The sequence below is a fragment of the Lipomyces doorenjongii genome (assembly GCF_038497915.1).
Source record: "Lipomyces doorenjongii strain NRRL Y-27504 unplaced genomic scaffold V1508scaffold_12, whole genome shotgun sequence".
NCBI lineage: Eukaryota > Fungi > Ascomycota > Lipomycetes > Lipomycetales > Lipomycetaceae > Lipomyces > Lipomyces doorenjongii.
In genome coordinates this window covers 58,192-79,177 of record NW_027118079.1, presented here as the reverse complement: position 1 = coordinate 79,177, position 20,986 = coordinate 58,192, and the positions used below count along the sequence as shown (strand labels likewise).

The following is a 20,986-nucleotide window of genomic DNA, read 5'->3' as shown; positions in this document are numbered from 1 at the left end:
CGCTGTTCCCGCCACAGAATACTAATCTGGTTTGAACTTTTTTGTTCGCAGTACGCAAGATGGGTCTCTACTACGGTGAGGACGCATGCAGGCCACGAGCTACGAATCTTGTCACAGCAGCGATCGTCATGGTACGTGCCGACGTCCGGAGGCCCGCCAGCGACACCTCTTTCGAGGTGACCGCAAAAATCTCCAAAGAGTATAAAGGTTATTGACAAAGTTTCGGGCCACAGACAAGTGTGTACCTTGCTCGTCCTACAGTGCCAAGCTCCATTTCGTCGGAAATGGCTACTGGCGACTATGAACAAGTGTCTCCTTGATGAAATATCACGATGCCGTCTCTCAATGACCCGGGCGAAGAATGCATGTCAAACGAGCTGACGCAGGGGCTCCCATAAGTTCCCATAAGCAGGATCGGGGCTCTGAACCTATTAACACTGTTGGAAGTCATCCAGAATCACGACTTGTACCCAGACTCGAGCACTATGGGATCGGTATATGACGCACGCGCATGCAAACTCACGCGTTCGTGAGAAAATACCATGCATAAAACCGTTGTCAATTTCTTCAGTATTGTTACGCCGAACCTGAACAGACAAGACAACTTGGTTAACCAACAGTGGTGACATTCTCCTCTAGCCGGCGCAGCGTTGTACGGAAGGGGCGGTGGTTCATTGGGACTGATTTAATGTGGGAGAAGGATTCGTATAGGATTCCTATAGGCTCCACGGGGTGTTTAAATTATTATATTGCACATGAAATAAGTTTATACCAAATAAATACTAAGGACCTACTCTGAAAATTGATGTCTTTCCGACATACCACAGTGTAGATCACAAGCGCGAAAAATTACAAACACTCTTATCGCTTTAAATACAAGTTGTTAGGCGGTTGAGGCAGCAAAGAAGTTATTATTGCAGCTCGTAGAACTTGTCAATATTTGGATTGGTCTGCCGATGAAGCTTTTTGAAAAAGTAAACGCGTCGGTGCGTTGCTAAGTGGGTTGAGCTTGAAATCTGACGTGAACTATGCAGGCGCATGCAAAAGAGCCGCACGGTTAGCGAACCCAAATTCCCTCGGACATATTTTGATTGAGGATTACTCCACCCCATGATCCTCAGCTGCTCATCTGAAGGTCCATACGTCTTGCAACACAGGCCTTTTCCTAACCATCACATAAAGATATTATCGGTCTAACGCGGATTTGGCATTTTGGATTAACAACTATAACGGGATAACGTATTAACTTTTTGAGTGAACGCAAAGATTGTGGTGCTGACTGGTGCTGACATATCATTTGTCTTTTCAGCAAGGACAGCGTACACGCCATTGCTAATACACGCTACCACGCGTATTGTGCAAAAAACATATTTGAATCGGGCCACTATTGGGTGACAATTTGGCGGTGTCTCCGTTCAGATTATGCTGTAGCAACTTGAAGCTGTTCCGACTCAATTATTCATTATTAATGCTACATTTGATTCACGATGTCCTCACATACGGTGCAGCCAACGTCTCAACGAATAGATAGCTCTCACCAGCTCACAGAGTCGTCAACCCACTCGTTAACTGCTGACTATGGCAATGACTTCAGATTGGCCCGTCTCTCGTCAGAAGTCTCACGGCAGCCTCAGGATCGGTTCTTTCCGCAGTCGAGTTCAGAACCTACCCAAGCTACTCTTGGCAGAAAATACACCTCGGCGTCGGACAACGTGGATCAGTCGAACACGGGCACACAGAAACGCACGGGCATTAGAAAACTTTTGCCACGCCGAGGAAACGAATTATCAGATGACGAGTGGCGGCTACGAAAACGGCGGCGGTATCGAATGACAAAGATAGTCCCCGTAGTATTAGCTGGCGTAATAGCATACGCGGCATATGTCTATTGCTATTTGTTCGCATATCGTTCCATGATTTTCGGTGATAGCGGTCGTAGGAAGAGCAAGGGTCTTGCATTCATGGTAATATTCATATATTTTGCCGCTATATTGATTGCTTATTGTACAGCTATAAATTTTGTTGGACCAGGACTTGTGCCGAGGGGTTGGGGAAAAATATCAGAACGGAGCTTAGCTGCAAAAGAGATGGGGTCAAACGGAAATAGTGGATTGCATACTGTCCCTGGACAATCTGGGCTTGCTACAGCTACTTCTCGACAAAGTCAAGAAAGGACGAGAGGAATCACGCCGGAGCGAGACCTAGAAAATCAGGCGTATGGAATAGCCAATGAGAACGATGTTCCGGAAGCATTTACTTGCGAGTCAGATGGATATCCACTGTGGTGTTCCCGTTGCCAGTCAGTGAAACCAGATCGTGCTCACCATTCCTCTGAACTCGACCGGTGCGTCATTAAGATGGATCACTATTGTCCATGGGTAGGAACGATTATTGGATTCAAGAACTACAAGCTATTTTATCTATTCGTCGTAACATGCTTTTCATTCACGATGTTTGTGTTTGTCACTCTCACGATCTACACTGTCATATATGCCAATGAGCGAGGACACGTCACGGCACAGTTCGTTGTAGTTGATGCACTGTAAGCCTTTCTATCGTCGCGGACCAAACGGACTTGTGCTAATTTCATGTTAGGTCTGGGATATTTACAGCTCTACTGGTCCCATTTGTGTCTATGCATACACTCTACGTACTTCAAAATATAACAACCATTGAATATCTCAGCAGACATTACCGATTACATCTTGTGAGCATTGCGGTCGACGAGAAACAGCCAGAATTACGAGGAATAACAGAGACCGAATTTGGAATGAGGCTCTGGGATTGTGGGCCCTGGCTGAATTGGAAGTCCGTAATGGGGAATCATTTTTGGGAATGGATACTGCCTTGGAATACCACGAACGCGGATGGCTTCTCCTTTCAGTGCAATCCGAAAGCAATTGCTGCACTTAGAGAAAAAGTGCAGCGCGCAAGGGAATCGAACAATATGGATGGCCCAGATAGTGCATATGGGGAAAGTGGTGGCAGATTCATGGTCATGAGGAGTTTTCGCACATAGTATTTGGGATTGATGTACTGCGCCTTTTTGGTACCAGCCGGCTTTAGTGGATGTTTTAACTTGATGGTTCGGATGATGCATTGCAATGGTGTTTCGGGGGAATTATTGTATTATAGAAATGACGTATTCATAAAATACGGAAATACGCAAAGATGTTCGCGCGACTGCAGTCACACCTGCTCGTCTTAACCTCTGTTAGTCGTAGAGCTGGTTGTGTTGACGCGGATGTTAGCTATGATGAATAATTGTGAGGTGAACGTAACGCTTCAGCCACCAAAAAGTGCGATTAAGATGCGCGATGACGACGGCGATGTCGATGTATACCCTAACCCTCGAGCGACTGTGTCTCTTGCGTGTGTTCCCCCAAAGCGGCCATGCGTGCCAATCCGTGTTTAGCGAGCGGTAAGCACTTCGTCATCGCCGGCGGCATCCGTCATCTGTCGCCCACTAATAATTCAACGTCAGCGTTCAATTCGACTTCCCATTCTCGGCCCAAAGAGATTCTTAACAATATTCGAAATGAATGCCATTAAATTACAGGTACGTTGATTCAACATGGTGTTCTCGATTCTGCCTAAGTGGCTTGGTCCCAAAGCTTGCTCGTCCTGTGTCTAACAAGATTGCATTTGTTTAGCGCAAATATCCCGAACTGAAGCAGGAAGATATATTTCAGCTGATAAATAACTTTCAGTAAGATTGGTTTCTTAATTGAATCAGGGATGTCGGTTCGGGTTCATGCGTAACGATCGGTTACTGGCGAAAATGCCAGCCTCATCGTGTGACTGAGACCAACCGATTCTCTTCAATTCTACAGGGAATTATCTAACAGATTTCAGAAAAATTGATATTGACGACAAGGGATATGTCGACAAGCAGACGATTGTGAAAGCTGTTCAAGAGTCTGGTGAGAATGCTAGCTACGATCAGATCAGAGAAACATTGAAGGATGTTGGTGTCGATGCCAGTGGCCGTGTCGAATTGGATGACTATGTTGAGGTAGGCCAATGTCATATGGTCTACGTTACGAGAATGAAGGTGCTAATAAATGTACAGCTTATTTCGAAGATACGATCCGGTGCGGCTAAGAATCTGGATGTAACAAAGTCCAAGATTATAGTCCAGGGCTCGACTGCGGGAGTTACACACACTATCAACGATGAAGAGAGAACCGAGTTCACAAGGTACGAGAATGTCGCTTATACTCTTGATAAGTAGAGACTGACAGTCAATAGACACATAAACTCCGTCCTTCTCGGAGACGCGGATATTGGAGACCGACTTCCGTTCCCAACTGACACTTTCCAAATCTTCGATGAATGCAAGGATGGTCTTGTTCTCTCCAAGCTTATTAACGACTCAGTACCTGACACCATAGATGAGCGTGTCCTCAATAAAGCTAAGGGCAACAGGAGCCTGAATAACTTCACGATGACCGAGAACGCGAATATTGTCATCAATTCGGCGAAGGCTATTGGCTGCGTTGTCGTTAACGTTCATGCGGAGGATATCATTGATGGTCGTGAGCATCTTATTCTTGGGTTGATTTGGCAGATTATTCGACGCGGTTTACTGGGCAAGATCGACATTAAGTTGCACCCTGAACTGTACCGACTTCTGGAGGAGGATGAGACACTTGAGCAGTTCCTTCGTCTTCCTCCGGAGCAGATTCTTCTTCGGTGGTTCAATTATCATTTGAAGGCCGCCAACTGGCCGCGACGGGTAAACAACTTTTCCAAGGATGTCTCCGACGCCGAGAACTACACTGTGCTCTTGCATCAACTCAAGCCAGAGTCTTGCTCGCTTGCGCCTCTACAAACTCGGGATCTTCACAAACGTGCGGAGCAGGTACTACAGAACGCCGACAAGATTGGTTGCAGAAAGTACTTAACTCCTACTTCGCTCGTGGCTGGCAACCCCAAGCTTAATCTTGCATTTGTTGCTCACCTGTTTAACACCCACCCCGGGCTTGAGCCTTTCACTGAGGAGGAGAAGCCAGAAATTGAGGATTTTGACGCCGAGGGTGAGCGTGAGGCGCGTGTTTTCACACTTTGGCTTAACTCGCTTGACGTTGACCCACCAGTCGTTAGCTTCTTTGAAGATATCAAGGACGGTGTTATTCTGCTTCAGGCGTACGACAAGGTCATCGCTGGATCGGTCAACCCTCGCCATGTCAACAAGCGTCCTGCCTCCGGGGCTGAAATGTCGCGCTTTAAAGCCGTTGAGAACACCAACTACGCGGTCGATATCGGCAAGCAGAATCGATTCTCTTTGGTCGGTATTCAAGGCGCTGATATCACTGACGGCAGCCGCACTCTCACTCTCGGTCTCGTGTGGCAGCTTATGCGTCGCAACATCGTTGACACTTTAAAGAGCCTGTCTAAGGGTGGCCGTGAGATTTCTGATATGGATATTCTCCGATGGGCACAGGAAACCGCCAAAAAAGGGGGCAAATCGTCTACGGTCCGATCGCTCAAAGATCCTTCTATTTCCTCTGGAATTTTCCTGCTTGACGTTTTGCACGGTCTCAAGCCAGGCTACGTCGACTACGACCTCGTAACTCATGGTGTCAGCGACGAGGACAAGTACTTGAACGCCAAGCTTGCTATTTCGATTGCCAGAAAGTTGGGTGCCTTGATCTGGCTTGTTCCCGAGGATATCTGTACCGTCAGAAGTCGGTTGATTTTGACATTTATTGGCAGTTTGATGAGCTTGTCATACAGCGGCGCTTTATAAGCTTGCAGGAGCAGCTGTGTGACACGGGGTCAATTGAAACGTTGTACTGTTAAATCGTGTTTGTCTGCTATTTTATTACTTTTGTGTATTGTAGATCTCGTGTACCAGTCATTTAGGTTTTGTTTTTGTTTTGCTCCTCGGTGTGGAGTTGTATTTATGCGCCACGGAGAGAACGTATATTTTTTTGCTGCCGTTACTTTTAGCAACTACTTTTGTTAGGTAAGCTGGCTGCATGTTTGTTTTGCCCATAAAAATTTGTTTTTCTTTTAGTTTTGCATACAAAATTCGCTCTATCTACATTAGAAGTACAAAAACAAAAATTCAAAGTACAAGTACAAATTTCCTCCGGACGCCAAAGAAAATAAACAATAAACAAAAAAGAAAACATTTGCTCGGAAGGAATAAAAAAATGTGGATATAAATGCTGCACATGCATTTTTCACGCCTAGCCCAAACAAATCTACTAAATTATACAAATTTCCTGATAACAAGAGCGGGTAAACGGAGAGACGTATGATATGATCATGAGTGGACATTACATTAATGCAGTAGTGATGCAGTCCATCAACAAATTCAGCACCAAACCCCGTGCAATGTTGCGGTCTTGCAACACGTTAAAGACGAACTCGAGCGCCTGGGCCGACGCGCCGGCGCCCATGACACTTTTAATCGCGTCCGGAACCGCACGCGAGACGAACATTTTCTTTGCTTCGTTTTTGAGTTGGAGCGATGATTGCGTTGTTGGCTGTGGTGTGTTTGGGTCGGTTGGCCAGACGGCGTCTGCGAGGTCGTTCAGCTTGCGGGCGATCTCGTCTTCAGAAGAATACTTGTCGATGATGTCTTTTTGGATCGCCAGACGGATGCCTTCGACTGATGAACTGCCGTTGCGGAGGAATAGGCCCCGTAGCACTGTAAGCAGTGATCGCCTGACAGTCCACGCATTTGAAAGGAGATATAGTTCAGAAATTGCGAGGAAGATGGTGTCTATTAGCGAATTCGTCTCTCCTTGTGACAGAGGCTGGTGAGACGCGATTATGGCTGATCGCCTGGCATTGTGATCGAGTCCTGTCCGTGGTCGCGGCTCATCTGCCATGCTCTCACTACGATCAATCGAAACTGACGTCCGGGCTTGGCCGTAGTCATTGTAGTCGGCTTCTGAAGAGGTCACGGAATCGTTGCGAGATCCGCGCATTGATGAAGTTCTTCCCAGTGCAGGCGACGCAGCATTGTTAAAGCTCCTCTGTCGTTGTAGGTTGGGATTGTAGTTGTCTGCAATTTCCGATGGCGGTGGCGGTAGATCAGCTTGGACAAGAGTCGACTGCGAGCTGGTTGTATCGGGAGCGCTCGCCAAACTGTTTGAACTGTAATTCAATTCTGCATTATACCCGGGCAGCGAATGCGTGCTATCAGTATTCGCCGGCCCATTCGTAATAGCGCCTACACCGCCATTGGTGATGTACCGCATACCAGCAGACAATCCTGCCAAATCCGGCCCGTTATTTAAAAACGATTGCCGCGGTCTAAAAGCGTTATCTTTGGTGCGATTGATCGTATCGACGGATTGTTTCTTCGCGGCAGCTAACACGCCCAGGATCGCTTTTCTCGAGTCCTTGGCGGATGAAGTTGCTGTTGTTGCCTTTGAAATAGCGTCGAGGACACCTTCGCCAGCATGCTTGAACAGCGGATTCTTCTGCCATCGTTTCTCTGTGGCAGTTGCTGTCTCCTTCTTGTCGACAAATTTCTTCATCGCTTCGCAGTCGGCTAGTTCGCGAGTGTTGACGACTAACTGCAAATATAGCTGGAGCGTCAGACAATAGTCCGCGCGGGTAACGCCGTGCCATAAAGGGAAAATGTCGGGAAATGTAGTTAAGCCAGCTAATGCCGACAGTTTTTGCAACACGGCGTGGAGACGCTCAAAATCTGAAATATTGCGCATGGCCATCCAGCCCGGTGCTGTACCGGCCGGTTCAATCACGAGGGTGTAGAATCCGAGTGGTTTTGACGTTAACACTTTTGTGCTCTGATTGTTGTCGGCGGAGGAGTCGATTACCATTATGTTGGTTTGGTATAGTGTAGATGCGGGCAGTTCCGGCACCAGCTTGCGACTGTACGTTGAGTTCACCGGTGTTTGAGGCTGTGTTGGGGAAGATTGTGACGATGTCGGGGATGAACTGTCCGCTGATTGGAGGATATCATCGAAAGTCGCAGCAGGCTGGCGACTTGTTGTCGGCTCGATTTGCGTATTCGGACCAGGACCAGTGTTAGCGGGCGATGCACTGCCGACTTTTTTGCGCACAGGCCTGTGGGGTGCAAAATTGAAGGACGACAATGTTGGCGTCCTCTGCTCATCAGCGAATGATGGCGAGGACGACAAATAGTCGTCATATTCCGAATCGAGCGCTGGCTCGTCAAGACCGTACGACGCAATGTCGACTTCAGCAGCTGGGAGGGAATTGACTGGCACTGGAGGATTTGATGGTTGGTCGATCGGGATACCATCCGCATACCCATTATTAATCGATGGCTCTTTAGCAGGCGAAGGCGGACGCGCAAGGGCAGCTGGCTTGGGCAGTCGTTGCTCGGGAAGCATGCGGTCTGCGTATTCGCCGTCAATCGCCGCTCCTTTAGCAGGCGAAGGCGTCCGTTGGCCTTTAACCGGCGAGGGCGGCCGTCCATCGCGCGCGTTCATTTCATCAGCCAAGGCCTTAATGTTTTCCTCCTTTTGCAAAAAGTAAATGATCCATCGATTAACCGTGTCCGGATCCGAGAAGGCCTCGACTGCGGCCTCGAGAATCTGTTTTGCAATGATCTCACGAGCAAGGAGTGCGACGGGCGATCGTTTCATGTCCAGGACGGGCAGAAATGTCTGGACGAGGTTGTTTGATGCGTTGCGGAGCTTTGCCTTTTGAATCTCGGGGTCGACCATTTGGGCGAGGGCCGATTCTGGATTCGCGACGATGTAGTCATGGATACCGCCCGGTCTGGTAGAGTATGTTGCGGAAACGATGCGTAGCTCGCGGATGAAGACGACGAAAGTGTTGCATGTTGAGAATAAGAGGACGAGGAAGAGATCGGCTGGACGTTTCAGGGCTTGCTGGCCAGCAAATGCGGTTGCAGTATCGAGCAATGTCTGTCGACAGGCGCTGCAGCGACAATGTTAGCTGTTAACGTTAAAGCGTTGTTTAGATAAGTCGTACTTTACAAACGTCATGTCGTCAGGCGAAAGATTACGGTACCACGACTCGACATATTGCTCGACAATAATATCCACCATTCTCTTAATGACTTCGTCGACCGGCTCCGAAACCTCGTAAGAGCTTTGGATAAGCGGTCTAAGGTCCTGCATCAGACGTGAGCATAAAACGAGGTGAGTGGCCATCGACATAGAGGAAAGACTCACAGCAGTAAACGTCTCATCTTTCCATTTCGTTGCATTTTTCCACGGTAACGGTTCAAGGTCGAGGTCTTTCCAGGGATTTATCGCCATGAACGCGATGTATATGCCAATTAGTACACCGAGCAGCATAGCGAACAAGGGAACGCCGAACAGACACAGGAGCAGCGGGACGGCGACGGAAATGCCGAGAACAAGTTGTGTGTTTGTCGCATTGGCCAAAATATTTTCCGCCTGCTTGTAATAGTGGTGCAAATCTAGAGGTGGTCCGTCGTGTAATTTTGGGTCTGACAGCGGACTGCCATGGCGTTCAGCGGGCGCTGGCGGTGCCTTGGCCGTGTCTGGGACGTCGGTGCCGCTCATCCTGTCGGGTCGACGGCAGATAAAACGCGGTCGACCAAATGAGATCCGATCAGGATTTCTGGATGCAAAGGTACCAGAGGGGCGTTTAGGCGGCCGCGATGATAATGGCTGGAGTGCTGGGCAGAGATGAAAGTACGCGTGATGGTGTTTGTCGTCGTCGTCGTCGTCGTCGTCGGTCGTGATTGTGCTGCGGCGAGTTCAATAAGGCTGGCGTCCTGGGTCGGCATTCCGCCGGGTTATTAGGGTTTGGGTTGCCATTTCGTTGTGATAATAATTACGAATAGTATAACTATGGGAAGCATTCGCATACAAACGTCATTTACTAGTTAAAATGTTCATTTCATGTGTGGAAAACGACGTAGAATGGAGCTCTAAATTTATAAAAATAAAAATAACGTTAAGTCAACTGATAACTTCAACAAATTTATAGTCAACTTGCACAATAAAATTATTTCAAATAACTTAATGAGGAAAATTATTACTTTAATATTTATAATTTCGATTCTAAATATTGTGCGGGAGCAAGGGCAAGGGCTTATTTGTTCGCCGCATTGGAGAGGATGCTTAGGATAGCCCTAATAGCCCTATGCAGTTGCCCCCTTCAACAGACGAGGACCGCAGCTTGTATATTGAAGAAACCCTAAACTGCGTGGCAATTGCGCCGCGTCCGAATGTGTGCTGGTCTTAATTGGAACTAGGTCAAGAGACGGACACGTGCATCTGGCGCCCGCACATGGCCGAACAATAATAGGGGATGGTCAAGGCGGGCGGGAAGGGTTATGGCGAATCAGAAGTGTGCGTTTTTTTGCATTCTGGAAAGGCAGCCCTGTCTCGGCCTGATTCGGTTGTCAGAACTAAAGTAATTCATTTCCACTTGACACATGGCCGACTGCAGCTTAGCCGAGCACATGATCGAAGCATTGCAGGGCAAGCGCTGTCAGCTGCAGTCCCCCCACATACGGCTAGCCTGTTATGGCCTTAGCGCCACTCCAAGCGCGCGTGTGTGCGTGCGTTGGCACTTGACAGTTCAGTTCACCGCGTCCCTGCTCATTGCTTTTTTTCTATCTCTCCATCCTAGTCCAGCAACTTTGTGCGCCCCCAGCAGAGACGCCGGCACATAGTAAGGGCGAAGCTTCACAGATCGAGACAGCTGCTCAGGGGCGCACCTTAACCGCAAATGGCTAGCGCTGTTCGTGGTAATGCACCTAAAGACGAGCCCACGAAGTTCGTCTCGTCCCTACCACGCTCGCGCCTCCCTTTTGCCGTCTCTAGTATATATCTGCCCATACCGTCCTGTCTGCTGTACACCATCAGCAGCAGCAGCAGCAGCAGCATCTCCTCCCTCGCCGCCCAATGGTCACGTCCTCATCCACCCATCTCAGGCTCACTGACAGATTCGAGCTGCTCGAGCCTCTGGGCAATGGCAGCTTCGGCACCGTCTCTCGCGCCCGCGTCCGAGCCTCCGGTCTCTCGTCCTTGTCCCCTGCCACTCCGAAGCTCACCCCAAACGCCATCGTCGCCATCAAATCAATGAAGAAGTCGTTCGCCAACCCTGCTGACTATCTCCGTCTGCGCGAGGTCCTGTTCCTGCGCTCTCTCCCGCCCCACGACAGCCTCGTCCGCGCCCACGAAATCTTCCTCGACCTGTCCACCCGGCAACTGCACATCGTCATGGAGTGCCACCAGATGAACCTGTACCAGTACCTCCACGCCCGTAGTGGCGTCCGATTCGACACCCGTGTCGTCCGTGGCATGCTGTATGTCTCCGATTGCAGCAGCATTTCTTCTGTCCTCCCGCTTTCTGACCTTACCTGCTTAGAAAACAAATCCTAACCGGCCTCAATCACATCCACTCCCACGGTTACTTCCACCGCGACATCAAACCCGAGAACATCCTTGTCACTGCGTCCCCGGCATCACTAATTCCCACCGTCAAGCTCTCCGACTTTGGTCTCGTCCGCGACATCCACTCCACCGCGCCGTACACCACATACGTCTCCACTCGGTGGTACCGTGCGCCCGAGATCCTTCTCAAGACTGGCAGGTACGGCCCCGAAGTCGACATTTGGGCCTTCGGCGCCATGGCCATCGAGATCATGATGCTCCGTCCCTTATTTCCCGGCCAGAACGAATGGGACCAGGTCTGGAAAGTGTCCGAGATAATGGGCACGCCTGAACGTGCCGGCGCCCGTGGCGGATTGTGGGATGATGCCGACGCGTGGGCTGAGCGCCAGGGCTTCATGATGCCGACCGGCAAGCTCGGCACTGATCTCCACCACATCATGACCGCTAACCTCGACAACATCCCTGCCGCCGACGAGTTCAACATGATTGCCCTTGCTGAGTTTGCCACCGCCTGTCTGCAGTGGAATGCTAATAAACGGCCAACTGTCGCTCAGGCCCTTAATCACAGATATTTCAGCGGCAAGCTACCGGCCGTGCGTGAACAAGTAGACGCCTACGAGTCTGCACGTTCGAAAGTGTCCTACTCCTGGTCGTCCACAGACGAACTCTCGTCGTCAGCCACGGCATCAAACTCATGTTCATCAGCCGGCACCGCGTCTTCTGGTTCTTCTAAAGCGTCATCGTCCCTGGACTCGCGCGACACTATCGAGTACAAGGTCAAGCCCCAGCATCATCAGTACCTCGGCTCAAAATACCGCATCCGCACAGCAAAGCATTTATTCTCCAAATCCCGAGACCAAAAGTCGCTTGCGCCCGCCTCCGCGTCTGCAACCATGACGGCAAAGAAATCAGGAATGTTGGCATCGCCGTTTAAAAGCCGGCAAGTGCGTTCCGAATCACCAGAACCACTACAGCACCCGTCTGCTCGACAATTCGGGAAACCCCGACTGGACCATTTTATCCACATGGCCGACGATACGCTCGATTTAGACGATCCTCTCCCCATAGAGGTTTCGGACCATTCCCCCGAGCGGCGAAAGTAATCTCCACATACATATATGCAATGGATGTCATCTTGAAAACAAAAAAGGCTACGGTTCGGTGTTACGGTTTGCTTTGTTTGCGCTTGTTTTTATCTACGGCAAATTGCTTGTTTTCAGTGCTTCGGGACAAGGATTTCGCACGGTGCCATGGTGTTAAAATTTATGGTTTTACAAAATTATGGGAATCATTAAACGCCTATCTTGTACACATTGCTATTGGCTAATAAAATTATAGAAATGTTGCTATGTTCCAAAACGAAAATGCTATTTACAACTAAATATATTTATTCGATAACAATGTTTCCCCATATGCTTACAAAAATCCATAACCCAAACAAAACCCAAAACGGACCCAAAAGAAAAAATCTCCACTGTTGAATTATAGCAAAAAGCACAGCATCCGCTGCATTTTCTCCACCGCCGCGACATGCCACGGCAAGACCCCGTTGCGCCCGTCCGAAACACCCGACGCCGAACCGTAGCATGCCAGCGCTCGGTACTGTCTCAACAGGTCTTCGACCACGCCCTCGAACGGCGGCTTGACGGGAGAATGCAGGACAGACAGCTCGAGCACTGACATGAGCGTGCCGGTCGGGGACGGTCCGGGCTTGACGAGGTACCCACTGGCGAGCGAGAATCGGAGCGACAACATGTCGAGCGGGTCGAGCAGGAGTTTGTGGTTCATTATCACGCCGTAGGTTTCGTCTTTGAGATCCACGAGGACGGCATCCTGGTCCCCCGCCGCGTTGTAAGCGACCGACGACGACGACGAGAAGCCTAGGCCGGACGACGACGATGGCGTCGTGCCTGACGGCGTGCCACTCTCGGGCACCACCCCCGGAGTCGTGGATGAGTTTCCGCAGTTGTCGTTCGGGGAGTCGTTGTGTCGCTGCGGCGTGGCCTCGGGCGTAGAGTAGATGTTGTAGTACTGGCCCGCCGTGACTTGGTCTGACGTCTGCAGAACCGTCAAGCTCGGGTTCGTCTCCACGCAAACCAACGTCGCCGTGACATTCTTCGTCGCGTGCGACGCAAGATTCATCCACACTGACCCCTTTGTTAATTCTCCTGCTCAAACACTGGTTGACAATTTTGCTTTCACTCACCGTCTAATTCATCTTGCTCCATCGTCCCCACCTTTGCAAACACTAGCCGCCACTGCATGCCCCCGACCCTCGGCAGTATCGCAATCGTCCGCTCCCAAATCTCACCGCAGATGTCTTCCCACGACCGCGGCCGCGCCCCGTCTCTGCGCACCACCAATAACGTCTTCACCCGCGCTAGTTCACCGTACTGGTCCGCCCACGCAACACTCACAAACCGCCGGTCTCGCGAACGTGCGTATGCAATGTGCACGTACGTGTTATCAACGAACAAGCACGGTGGCGGTGTCCCAGTAACTTTGAAATCGAGTCTGGACGGCCGCGTGCGCGCCAGCGTGTACGCCGGATAATGATTCTCACTCAATGTGTCCTACCTTCGTTAGCGCTACTCCAACTTTTTAAGCACACACACGCACACACACCTCATTCGATTGCTGCGGACGACACTTATCATACAACATCAATGCAAACTTCACAAGCTTATACTGCGGCGGAACAACAAGCGTGTCCTTCCCAGCAATAAAATCCGTCGGCAAAAGCTGAAACACAACGTTCAGCCCCGCATTTGAATATGAGCCGCCCAGCCGATCCACGTATTCCTGTTTTAATTGGAACACACTATGGCTAATATGCAAGAGCGAAGATGGATCGCTGAATGGCGTCGCAACAAAAATCACAATGTTTGGCAATGGGTCGACAAAGTCCGTCAAAAGACGTCCTGGGCATGAACATTAGCGGACGCGAAATGCGACTAAAACAATAAAGTCTTACCTAATAAGACACACGTCTTGCGCATATCCTCAAGTGCTTCCTCTGTCGTCCGGGCAGACGACCCTACAGGTACCAGCCCATTCTTATACTCACCGGCGTTACCGAACTCGAAATTGCCCAAACTCGACCCCTCATATACAGGCTTCAGCCGCTCGAGAAACGACGACGCAGCAGAGGCCATTCCATGACTGCCAGGATATATCATGAAACCTATCACATCTTTCCGACCACTCTGCGGCGCAAAGCCAAAGATTTGCCAAAACCTTAGCGCGGGAGGGAGAACTTCTAGCACCGAGTTCATCCGCATAAAAGAGAAATGCGGCGGGTCGATGTAAAATACAGACTTGGTTGGCTTCGAAATAATAATTGGGTCATCGGAAGCCACTACATTGGATGATAATGACGACGGGAGCCCCACGTTGAATATATCCACTTGTAGCATGAAATCTTGCAATGCCTCTCGGCTTTCTGTTGACTCTTCCACTTTGTCCGGCAAAGATTGAAAGTCGTTGGCGGGAGTGCTGGACGCATCTGAAACTACTGCGTATTCTTGCAGCGAAAGCGGCTGGACCTGGCCGAATATGGACCTTAATACATTCACGAAATCTGGTCCACACACCCCTCGCGATTCTGTCGGTGGGATATAGGAATCCAGCAATGAACTGTCCCAAACCACAAACTCACTCAGAGTCTGCAAAATACTTTCAATATCCACAAATGAGCTGTCCGCATATTTCTGCAAAAATGATTCCGTCAACCTAGACGCAGAAGACGGGACAGCTGACAATAAATATCCATCCCGCGATGCCGTCGAATTCGATAACAACGTCCACCACAGCTGCCGCGTGACATTCGCGTCGGACGCAAAGTCCTCCGACGGCTGGTCTATGCCCCTCCTCGAATCCGTTCTCGAGCTCTCTGGCTTGTCATCAGCTCGATCTGAACGCGGCGCCTTGGAAACTTGGTAGTCATCGTCTTTGTCGGATCCGTCCTCGAACTCGTCTTCAGTGTCGGAGCTGTCGCTCCGTTCCTCAGGCACATAGAACCTACCTCCAAGACTATATTTGGTGTCCAGTGCAATTACCAGATTTGGCTGAAACGTAAGAGGCGCAAATACACTCTTCCGTTTCAGCGGAATAACAGCAGCGGTGTTTGTTTGCGCGATAACTTTAAGCGGGGACAAAGGTGGTGTAATGATCTTCATAGCCTCCTGCTTTATCTGAACGGGACTTACGTCTTTGTTGCGTGCTATTCTCTGATTGCTTTGCTGATGCATCGCCACCTCTTCCGTCGTGGCCTCCATAATATGGTCGAGATTAAAGGTGTTCATGTCGTGATTCAAAAACTCCGTGTGGTCAGCAATATTCATCTCATTGTCCGAGTTATCGCCAAATAAAGTCGAATTGTGATCGTCATCAAAGAAATTGAAGTCAGCTTCCGTAACTTCTTCAGCGTCTCCAAGAAGTAGCCCATCGTCTTCTTCAGCACCGCCGATCCGTGCGACACTCTGCTCGCCATCACCAATGACATTCCATTTGGAAGACAGCGGATACTCCCCGTTATCAGCATCAGCGCTCGTCGGCGCTGTCGGCGGACGATTTTGAATTTGAGCTGGATCAGGAGGGGTAGGGTATACTGCTGCCGCGCTTTTCTTTTGAGCAGCGACATTACCAGCAGAGTCCTTTTGACTGAACGCACTCGGCGACGAATCGGTAGATCGATTTCTCCGTGAAAAAGACAGCACAAACTCTTCAACTTCATCTAAAGGATCGGCTATTCGAAACCACTCCATATCCGACGCGTCTGCAGAAGACCTCCACGGCGGCAACATGAAGCACAATTCCGAAGGCCAACAACATAGAGTTGAACTCCCCTCGATCCTCACCTTACACCAACTTTCCTCGTTCAGCACACGATATCCTGACGACATGTACATATTCGACATTATTGTCGGCGCATCGACAGGCAGTTCGGCCGCTTTGCCCGCAAAACTGGCATGAATGCCATTCGGCGCCAGAACCAATTTGCTGTCCAAGCTCGGTTCCGCTTCTGCCGATGACAGTCGGCAGAGTATGGTGTGTTGATAATGGGGTGTGAGTAATAATGTACCGGAGGATATTAAGCGAAGGCTATAGTGCAGAAGTGTTTGCGTGGGTGATAGCAGAACTGAACCAATGGGGATGTAGTCGTAATCTGAGGTGAGGTGGCGCGACACTAAACCGGTGAACGCTAGCATTAACGGTACATACGCTGCTGGAAAGACTTGTGGTGACGTAGAATCCGATATAGTAAGTGTAGATGGTAGAAATGATCCAGTCGATATTTCTATGCGCATAACGTCAACCTGTGTGCGTTCAATCGCAAAATCTTCGTACCTTTCAGGCCAAAAGAACTGTCCGGAACCGCCGGATTCGTGTCCTCATTCAATGAAAATGTCCATAACTCCTTATTATGGTATGCAACCAGCGATGTCCGTAATTTCTGCCGCAGCGACCATTCTGCCAGAAGTATCTTCAATGGCCTTGACAGCGGATCCGCGAACACACGGTACCGAATTTGATCAAACGTGCCCTACTCATAATTAGACCATCTCGCTCCTGTATTTCTATGCAGTTCCACGCCACTTACCACTTTGAACACGTTAGAAAAGTTCTTCTCCGGTGACGTTGTCATATTCGTCTGTAATTGTGTGCTGAGAAAAAGCCAATTCCAATATTGCAACACGCATATATCCGAATGACAACGTTGAGTCGCAAACTAATGCATACAGTCTATTCTATATCCCATGCTGAGTCTCAATTACCAGTATCTTTTTATTTTTGTATTGTCAGCGAGGCAACGAGGGTGACGTATTGAGACCTGTCTAGTACAGGTACCTTCGCCGACATACTCCGCACCACGAGGTCGGCGAGGCGTAGCCGTTGCGCACTGCCAAAAGTCAATATAACAGGGTGAACCCTACCATACACAGCCAGTAATGGTCGTAACAGTCTACAATTGCATACATCATGATAATAGCAGCAGTATATCGTACACTATTTATATTCTATTTTTTGCCATTTACCAATCCCATATCCTTATCAGCTATAGGTCGAACTATATACAGTATAACTAAATCGCTAACGCCAAATCCTGTATTATGCCACTTTTCTCACTTTTTCTTACTGTAATACAATTTCTTAATGAGAGGATTCCTCGTCTTCTCCTTATTTTTACTCTTGTTGTATTCAACATACGCCATATCATCGCCACCCGCCAAACTAGATAGCGATCCCATGGTTCGCTTCGCCCTCTTAACGCTCTTGACATACCCGCCATCTCTGCCGACGAAATTGTCCGCGTCATCGCCATTCTCGATACCAGCAGCTTCTTCGTTCTGCAACAACACAGACTGCAGCAATTCGCGCCGTTCAGCGACAGTAGCATATGCCAAATCGGGCAAATTTTCCATACCCTGCAAATGCGTGATGACTTTGAACGCGTATCCCTGATCGACAAGGAACGCTTGTCGCTTGGTCGAGTAATACATCTCCTGGGTATCCTTCGATACCAGACTGTAAAAGAACGCATTAAACCCTTCATCGTTGCGTCTCTTGGCTCTCAAAATCCGACCAAGTCTCTGTGCTTCCTGACGTCGGGATCCATAGTGCGACGAAATTTGGATCAAGCATGTCGCTTCGGGTAAATCAATACTTGTATCTCCAACTTTAGACAGGAAAATTGTGTTGACTTCTGGATTTAGCTGGAAGTTCTGCAGAATGTTCATACGTTCACCTTGCGGGGTGCCGCCGTAGATAAAGAACTTCTTGAGCTTTTGAGCGTATGCCTGCAACGCATAAACGTTGTCTGAGAACACAATGATTTTGTCGCCACGCTTCTCGTGATAGTTAATCAGGAATTGACACGCTTGGAACCTGGAATCTGTTAGCACCTTGTTCAGTAACGTCGACACAAACGCTACACAACATACTTTTTGGGATTCATAATATACAGTAGTCGACGCTTTCGTGGAGTCTCATGAAGATATTCATTATAAAACTCAGTTGTCATAGGACACCAAACCTCAGCACACTGCACATTGGCAATATGACCTTTGTTGGCAAGGTCCATCCAATTGGCCTCATACAACTTTGGACCAATCAAAAAGTTTAGATCGTCAATTTTATCGTCTTCGCGAACCAAAGTCGCTGTCAGCCCAAGCTTAGCATGGGCGGCAATTGTAGTGACCACACGTCTGAACATAGCCGCAGGGACCACGTGCACTTCGTCCAAGATAACAAATCCCCACTCGCGCGACGTTAAGAAGTCCATCATTTTTTGCGACTCATGCGATCGATTTCGAGTGTTCGCAACCATCGAGTAGGTGGACACGACCAGACCCGATTCGTTCCTGAACTTCTCCTTGTTCTCAGACGTAAAGACTGCAATATTCTCGGGCTGGATAGTACACCATTGCAAGAATTGCTGGCGCCATTGCATGACAGAGACAGAAGAAGTACAGAGTACTATGACACTCTTCTTGATGGTACAAGCAGCCGTAATTCCAACCAGGGTCTTGCCTGCACCACAAGGCAAGACGATAATTCCAGATCTTGCTCGGCCATTACCAAACATTTTGCTGAGTGACTTTTCCTGATATGGCCGAATCTGCGTGGACGGCTTAAGATCAATGTCTAGATTCGGATTACGAGCGTCGTTCCGAAAATCGTACTCCTCAAGAACCGGATAATCAATTTCTTGACATCTCTTTTTGACTGTCTCAACAGACTCAGGCGCAATTTCAAAGGAGTGAACCGCATCCATATCGTCATCATCTTCCCGATCCAATCCAACAACTGACGTGAACAAGTCCTCAACGCTTTGCTGATGTGGATCACCTCCAGTGTTTCCACTTTCTGCAATGGCAGCGGAATTATTCCCTTTGCTTGTCCCCGGAATAGTCAACTCTCCCATACTAGGTGCCTTCTCTCTAACCAAGCCTTCAACAATTGTTGTGCTGGTCCCATTATAATCATCGCCCTCAATTCTCAGAGGTCCAATCTCAGAGTCTTTTAGTAGCATCTGCAATGTGTCCGCATGCGGACTCTCCACGAAATACCGATTATGCTTCAAAACAAGCTTCACCTTTCCGTAAGATACTGTGCAGCTGTTGATAAAATCGATTATATTCTGCGGTACAGCAACCTTTGATAGGCGGTTCAAGACTGAAATGATGTCATTCGTCTCCAAACCCACAGACACGGCTGCATAAAGCGAATACGGAGTTAGTTTGTACTCGTGTATATGAGACGGTCGACTAACGGGTTCTGCAATTGTAACGAGGAAATCCTGCGCTTGTTCAGCAAGTGGGGAATAGCTCTCTAGAATGATTCGACCATCTAAGGGATTAATCCACAGCGGTCGCGAAGCGTGATCGGGCTTAAGCATCAAGTAGGAAAAATCGGCTCTGCCAAATACACGAGATATTCCATCTCCCTTCATTACGCCCGACGGGTCAAATGAAGATGTGTTCAAGGCTGCCGTCGGTTTTTGAGGTGGCGAGGGCTTCACTCTAAGGCGGACCAGGGGAACTACACGGCCACAGCGTTTAACAACCAATTCGTTCGATCAATACATTAGCACTTACGAGAACCTCTTCCTGTATACTCCTCATCTTCATCTCCCGTTGCTGCGGACTCTGAGCTGTTGTATTCGTCCGAATACACATCCTGACTCAACCGCGCTTCATCGTCATCATCAATGATCAGCTCGCGCGATCTCTTGGCTGCTTGGCGCACTTTTTGTAAAACCCATTGTTATTAAAATTCTATACAAATACAACTAGCTTATACAAATATTTACCTGGCCTCGAGTATGTTGCGGCTGAAGACATGATGATGGTCATCGACAAATAGATGAGCAGGAGCTCTCCTTTCGCCGACGTGATTATCAATTTCAACGAGTCATTGTTGCTGCACAAATGGCATTTTAATATATAAGTTTGCACATTTGTGCCATTTTAAAGTTCAACTTGAATTTGGAAATAACTAAAACCACCTTGCTGCTCTGGTTGAATTAGTCTCAGTGAAGTCGTGTACAATTTGGTTTCCTCAACGATGACAAGTTTACGGTAAAATCCTAATATTGCAACATAAATTACTTTCGAAATGACCTTGAACGCGGGTTCAAATGAAAGAGGAGTAATACTCGACACTGTATGTCATTCGATCTCGGCATATGCAGCTCGCAGAGAGGAACTAGAGGCGGCGCTGTTAGCAATGGGGACTGCAAGTAAGTTGCATAGCAACAAGCAGTATATCTTCGTGCTATGGCATGGGTGCGCTGACGACGGGATTCGCCAACAGATAGACCCAAATTCTGGGTGAATCTTGACTCTTTGTTTCGTACGTTCTTCCGGTCACATTATGTTGAAACATTGGCTGACATCTGGCTTGTAGTGCAATTAAGTGCCAATAATGTTGAGACTGGCATTAGACAGGGTATTATCTAGTCCTACAGGTTGGTCGTGCCTTGACTTGGAACTAATGTATCGAATGTTTATAGAGATCAGCGTTATTGATTCGGAAATTGAGCGTCTGCGAGAGCAACTCCTTTGCTTAGCTGATGATAGCATTTAAGACATGCTTCAGAGGAATCTACTGTGCCCAGCGACGCTCTT

At 48.8% G+C, this 20,986-nt stretch overlaps 6 protein-coding genes across 6 annotated transcripts; 3 read left to right on the top strand and 3 right to left on the bottom strand.

The window, feature by feature from the left end:
• The first annotated feature begins 1,056 nt into the window (after positions 1 to 1,056).
• V1508DRAFT_413305 (DHHC palmitoyltransferase-domain-containing protein) lies at positions 1,057 to 3,242 on the top strand. The gene is made up of 3 exons (XM_066939763.1): positions 1,057 to 1,239; positions 1,310 to 2,542; positions 2,596 to 3,242. Exons 2-3 carry the CDS (start codon positions 1,488 to 1,490, stop codon positions 3,017 to 3,019), a joined length of 1,479 nt encoding a protein of 492 aa, XP_066797150.1. The 5' UTR covers positions 1,057 to 1,239; positions 1,310 to 1,487; the 3' UTR covers positions 3,020 to 3,242.
• Positions 3,243 to 3,413: 171 nt separating this feature from the next.
• Positions 3,414 to 6,085, top strand: V1508DRAFT_413301 (calponin homology domain-containing protein). Its single transcript, XM_066939762.1, has 5 exons — positions 3,414 to 3,559; positions 3,654 to 3,709; positions 3,856 to 4,015; positions 4,073 to 4,200; positions 4,252 to 6,085. The coding sequence occupies exons 1-5, from the start codon at positions 3,539 to 3,541 to the stop codon at positions 5,750 to 5,752; spliced, it is 1,866 nt and encodes a 621-aa protein (XP_066797149.1). The 5' UTR covers positions 3,414 to 3,538; the 3' UTR covers positions 5,753 to 6,085.
• On the bottom strand, positions 5,988 to 9,663 carry V1508DRAFT_413299 (PXA domain-containing protein). Its single transcript, XM_066939761.1, has 3 exons — positions 9,153 to 9,663; positions 8,950 to 9,092; positions 5,988 to 8,895 (listed from the first exon to the last, which is right to left on the bottom strand). The coding sequence occupies exons 1-3, from the start codon at positions 9,507 to 9,509 to the stop codon at positions 6,288 to 6,290; spliced, it is 3,108 nt and encodes a 1,035-aa protein (XP_066797148.1). The 5' UTR covers positions 9,510 to 9,663; the 3' UTR covers positions 5,988 to 6,287.
• Positions 9,664 to 10,819: 1,156 nt separating this feature from the next.
• V1508DRAFT_438115 (kinase-like domain-containing protein) lies at positions 10,820 to 12,732 on the top strand. The gene is made up of 2 exons (XM_066942164.1): positions 10,820 to 11,266; positions 11,329 to 12,732. Exons 1-2 carry the CDS (start codon positions 10,863 to 10,865, stop codon positions 12,455 to 12,457), a joined length of 1,533 nt encoding a protein of 510 aa, XP_066797147.1. The 5' UTR covers positions 10,820 to 10,862; the 3' UTR covers positions 12,458 to 12,732.
• Positions 12,651 to 17,232, bottom strand: V1508DRAFT_383167 (mediator complex subunit 13 C-terminal-domain-containing protein). Its single transcript, XM_066937737.1, has 6 exons — positions 16,957 to 17,232; positions 16,704 to 16,899; positions 14,329 to 16,653; positions 13,980 to 14,275; positions 13,561 to 13,927; positions 12,651 to 13,501 (listed from the first exon to the last, which is right to left on the bottom strand). The coding sequence occupies exons 1-6, from the start codon at positions 16,999 to 17,001 to the stop codon at positions 12,837 to 12,839; spliced, it is 3,894 nt and encodes a 1,297-aa protein (XP_066797146.1). The 5' UTR covers positions 17,002 to 17,232; the 3' UTR covers positions 12,651 to 12,836.
• Positions 17,233 to 17,322: 90 nt separating this feature from the next.
• V1508DRAFT_413291 (P-loop containing nucleoside triphosphate hydrolase protein) lies at positions 17,323 to 20,240 on the bottom strand. The gene is made up of 3 exons (XM_066939760.1): positions 20,170 to 20,240; positions 18,299 to 20,104; positions 17,323 to 18,242 (listed from the first exon to the last, which is right to left on the bottom strand). The coding sequence occupies exons 2-3, from the start codon at positions 19,807 to 19,809 to the stop codon at positions 17,480 to 17,482; spliced, it is 2,274 nt and encodes a 757-aa protein (XP_066797145.1). The 5' UTR covers positions 19,810 to 20,104; positions 20,170 to 20,240; the 3' UTR covers positions 17,323 to 17,479.
• Between the last annotated feature and the right edge of the window lie 746 nt (positions 20,241 to 20,986).

Coding starts and splice junctions, on each gene's coding strand:
- V1508DRAFT_413305 (XM_066939763.1), top strand. CDS start 1,488: ATGTCCTCACATACGGTGCAGCCAACGTCTCAACGAATAGATAGCTCT. Junction 2,543..2,595: donor TTCGTTGTAGTTGATGCACT/GTAAGCCTTTCT, acceptor ATTTCATGTTAG/GTCTGGGATATTTACAGCTC.
- V1508DRAFT_413301 (XM_066939762.1), top strand. CDS start 3,539: ATGAATGCCATTAAATTACAG. Junction 3,560..3,653: donor TGAATGCCATTAAATTACAG/GTACGTTGATTC, acceptor GCATTTGTTTAG/CGCAAATATCCCGAACTGAA. Junction 4,201..4,251: donor GAGAGAACCGAGTTCACAAG/GTACGAGAATGT, acceptor GACAGTCAATAG/ACACATAAACTCCGTCCTTC.
- V1508DRAFT_413299 (XM_066939761.1), bottom strand. CDS start 9,509: ATGAGCGGCACCGACGTCCCAGACACGGCCAAGGCACCGCCAGCGCCC. Junction 9,093..9,152: donor AAGATGAGACGTTTACTGCT/GTGAGTCTTTCC, acceptor CGTCTGATGCAG/GACCTTAGACCGCTTATCCA. Junction 8,896..8,949: donor GACGACATGACGTTTGTAAA/GTACGACTTATC, acceptor TTGTCGCTGCAG/CGCCTGTCGACAGACATTGC.
- V1508DRAFT_438115 (XM_066942164.1), top strand. CDS start 10,863: ATGGTCACGTCCTCATCCACCCATCTCAGGCTCACTGACAGATTCGAG. Junction 11,267..11,328: donor CGTGTCGTCCGTGGCATGCT/GTATGTCTCCGA, acceptor TTACCTGCTTAG/AAAACAAATCCTAACCGGCC.
- V1508DRAFT_383167 (XM_066937737.1), bottom strand. CDS start 17,001: ATGACAACGTCACCGGAGAAGAACTTTTCTAACGTGTTCAAAGTG. Junction 13,928..13,979: donor GTCCGCAGCAATCGAATGAG/GTGTGTGTGCGT, acceptor TAACGAAGGTAG/GACACATTGAGTGAGAATCA. Junction 13,502..13,560: donor GGAGCAAGATGAATTAGACG/GTGAGTGAAAGC, acceptor CAAAGGGGTCAG/TGTGGATGAATCTTGCGTCG.
- V1508DRAFT_413291 (XM_066939760.1), bottom strand. CDS start 19,809: ATGAAGGGAGATGGAATATCTCGTGTATTTGGCAGAGCCGATTTTTCC. Junction 18,243..18,298: donor TATATTATGAATCCCAAAAA/GTATGTTGTGTA, acceptor AACAGATTCCAG/GTTCCAAGCGTGTCAATTCC.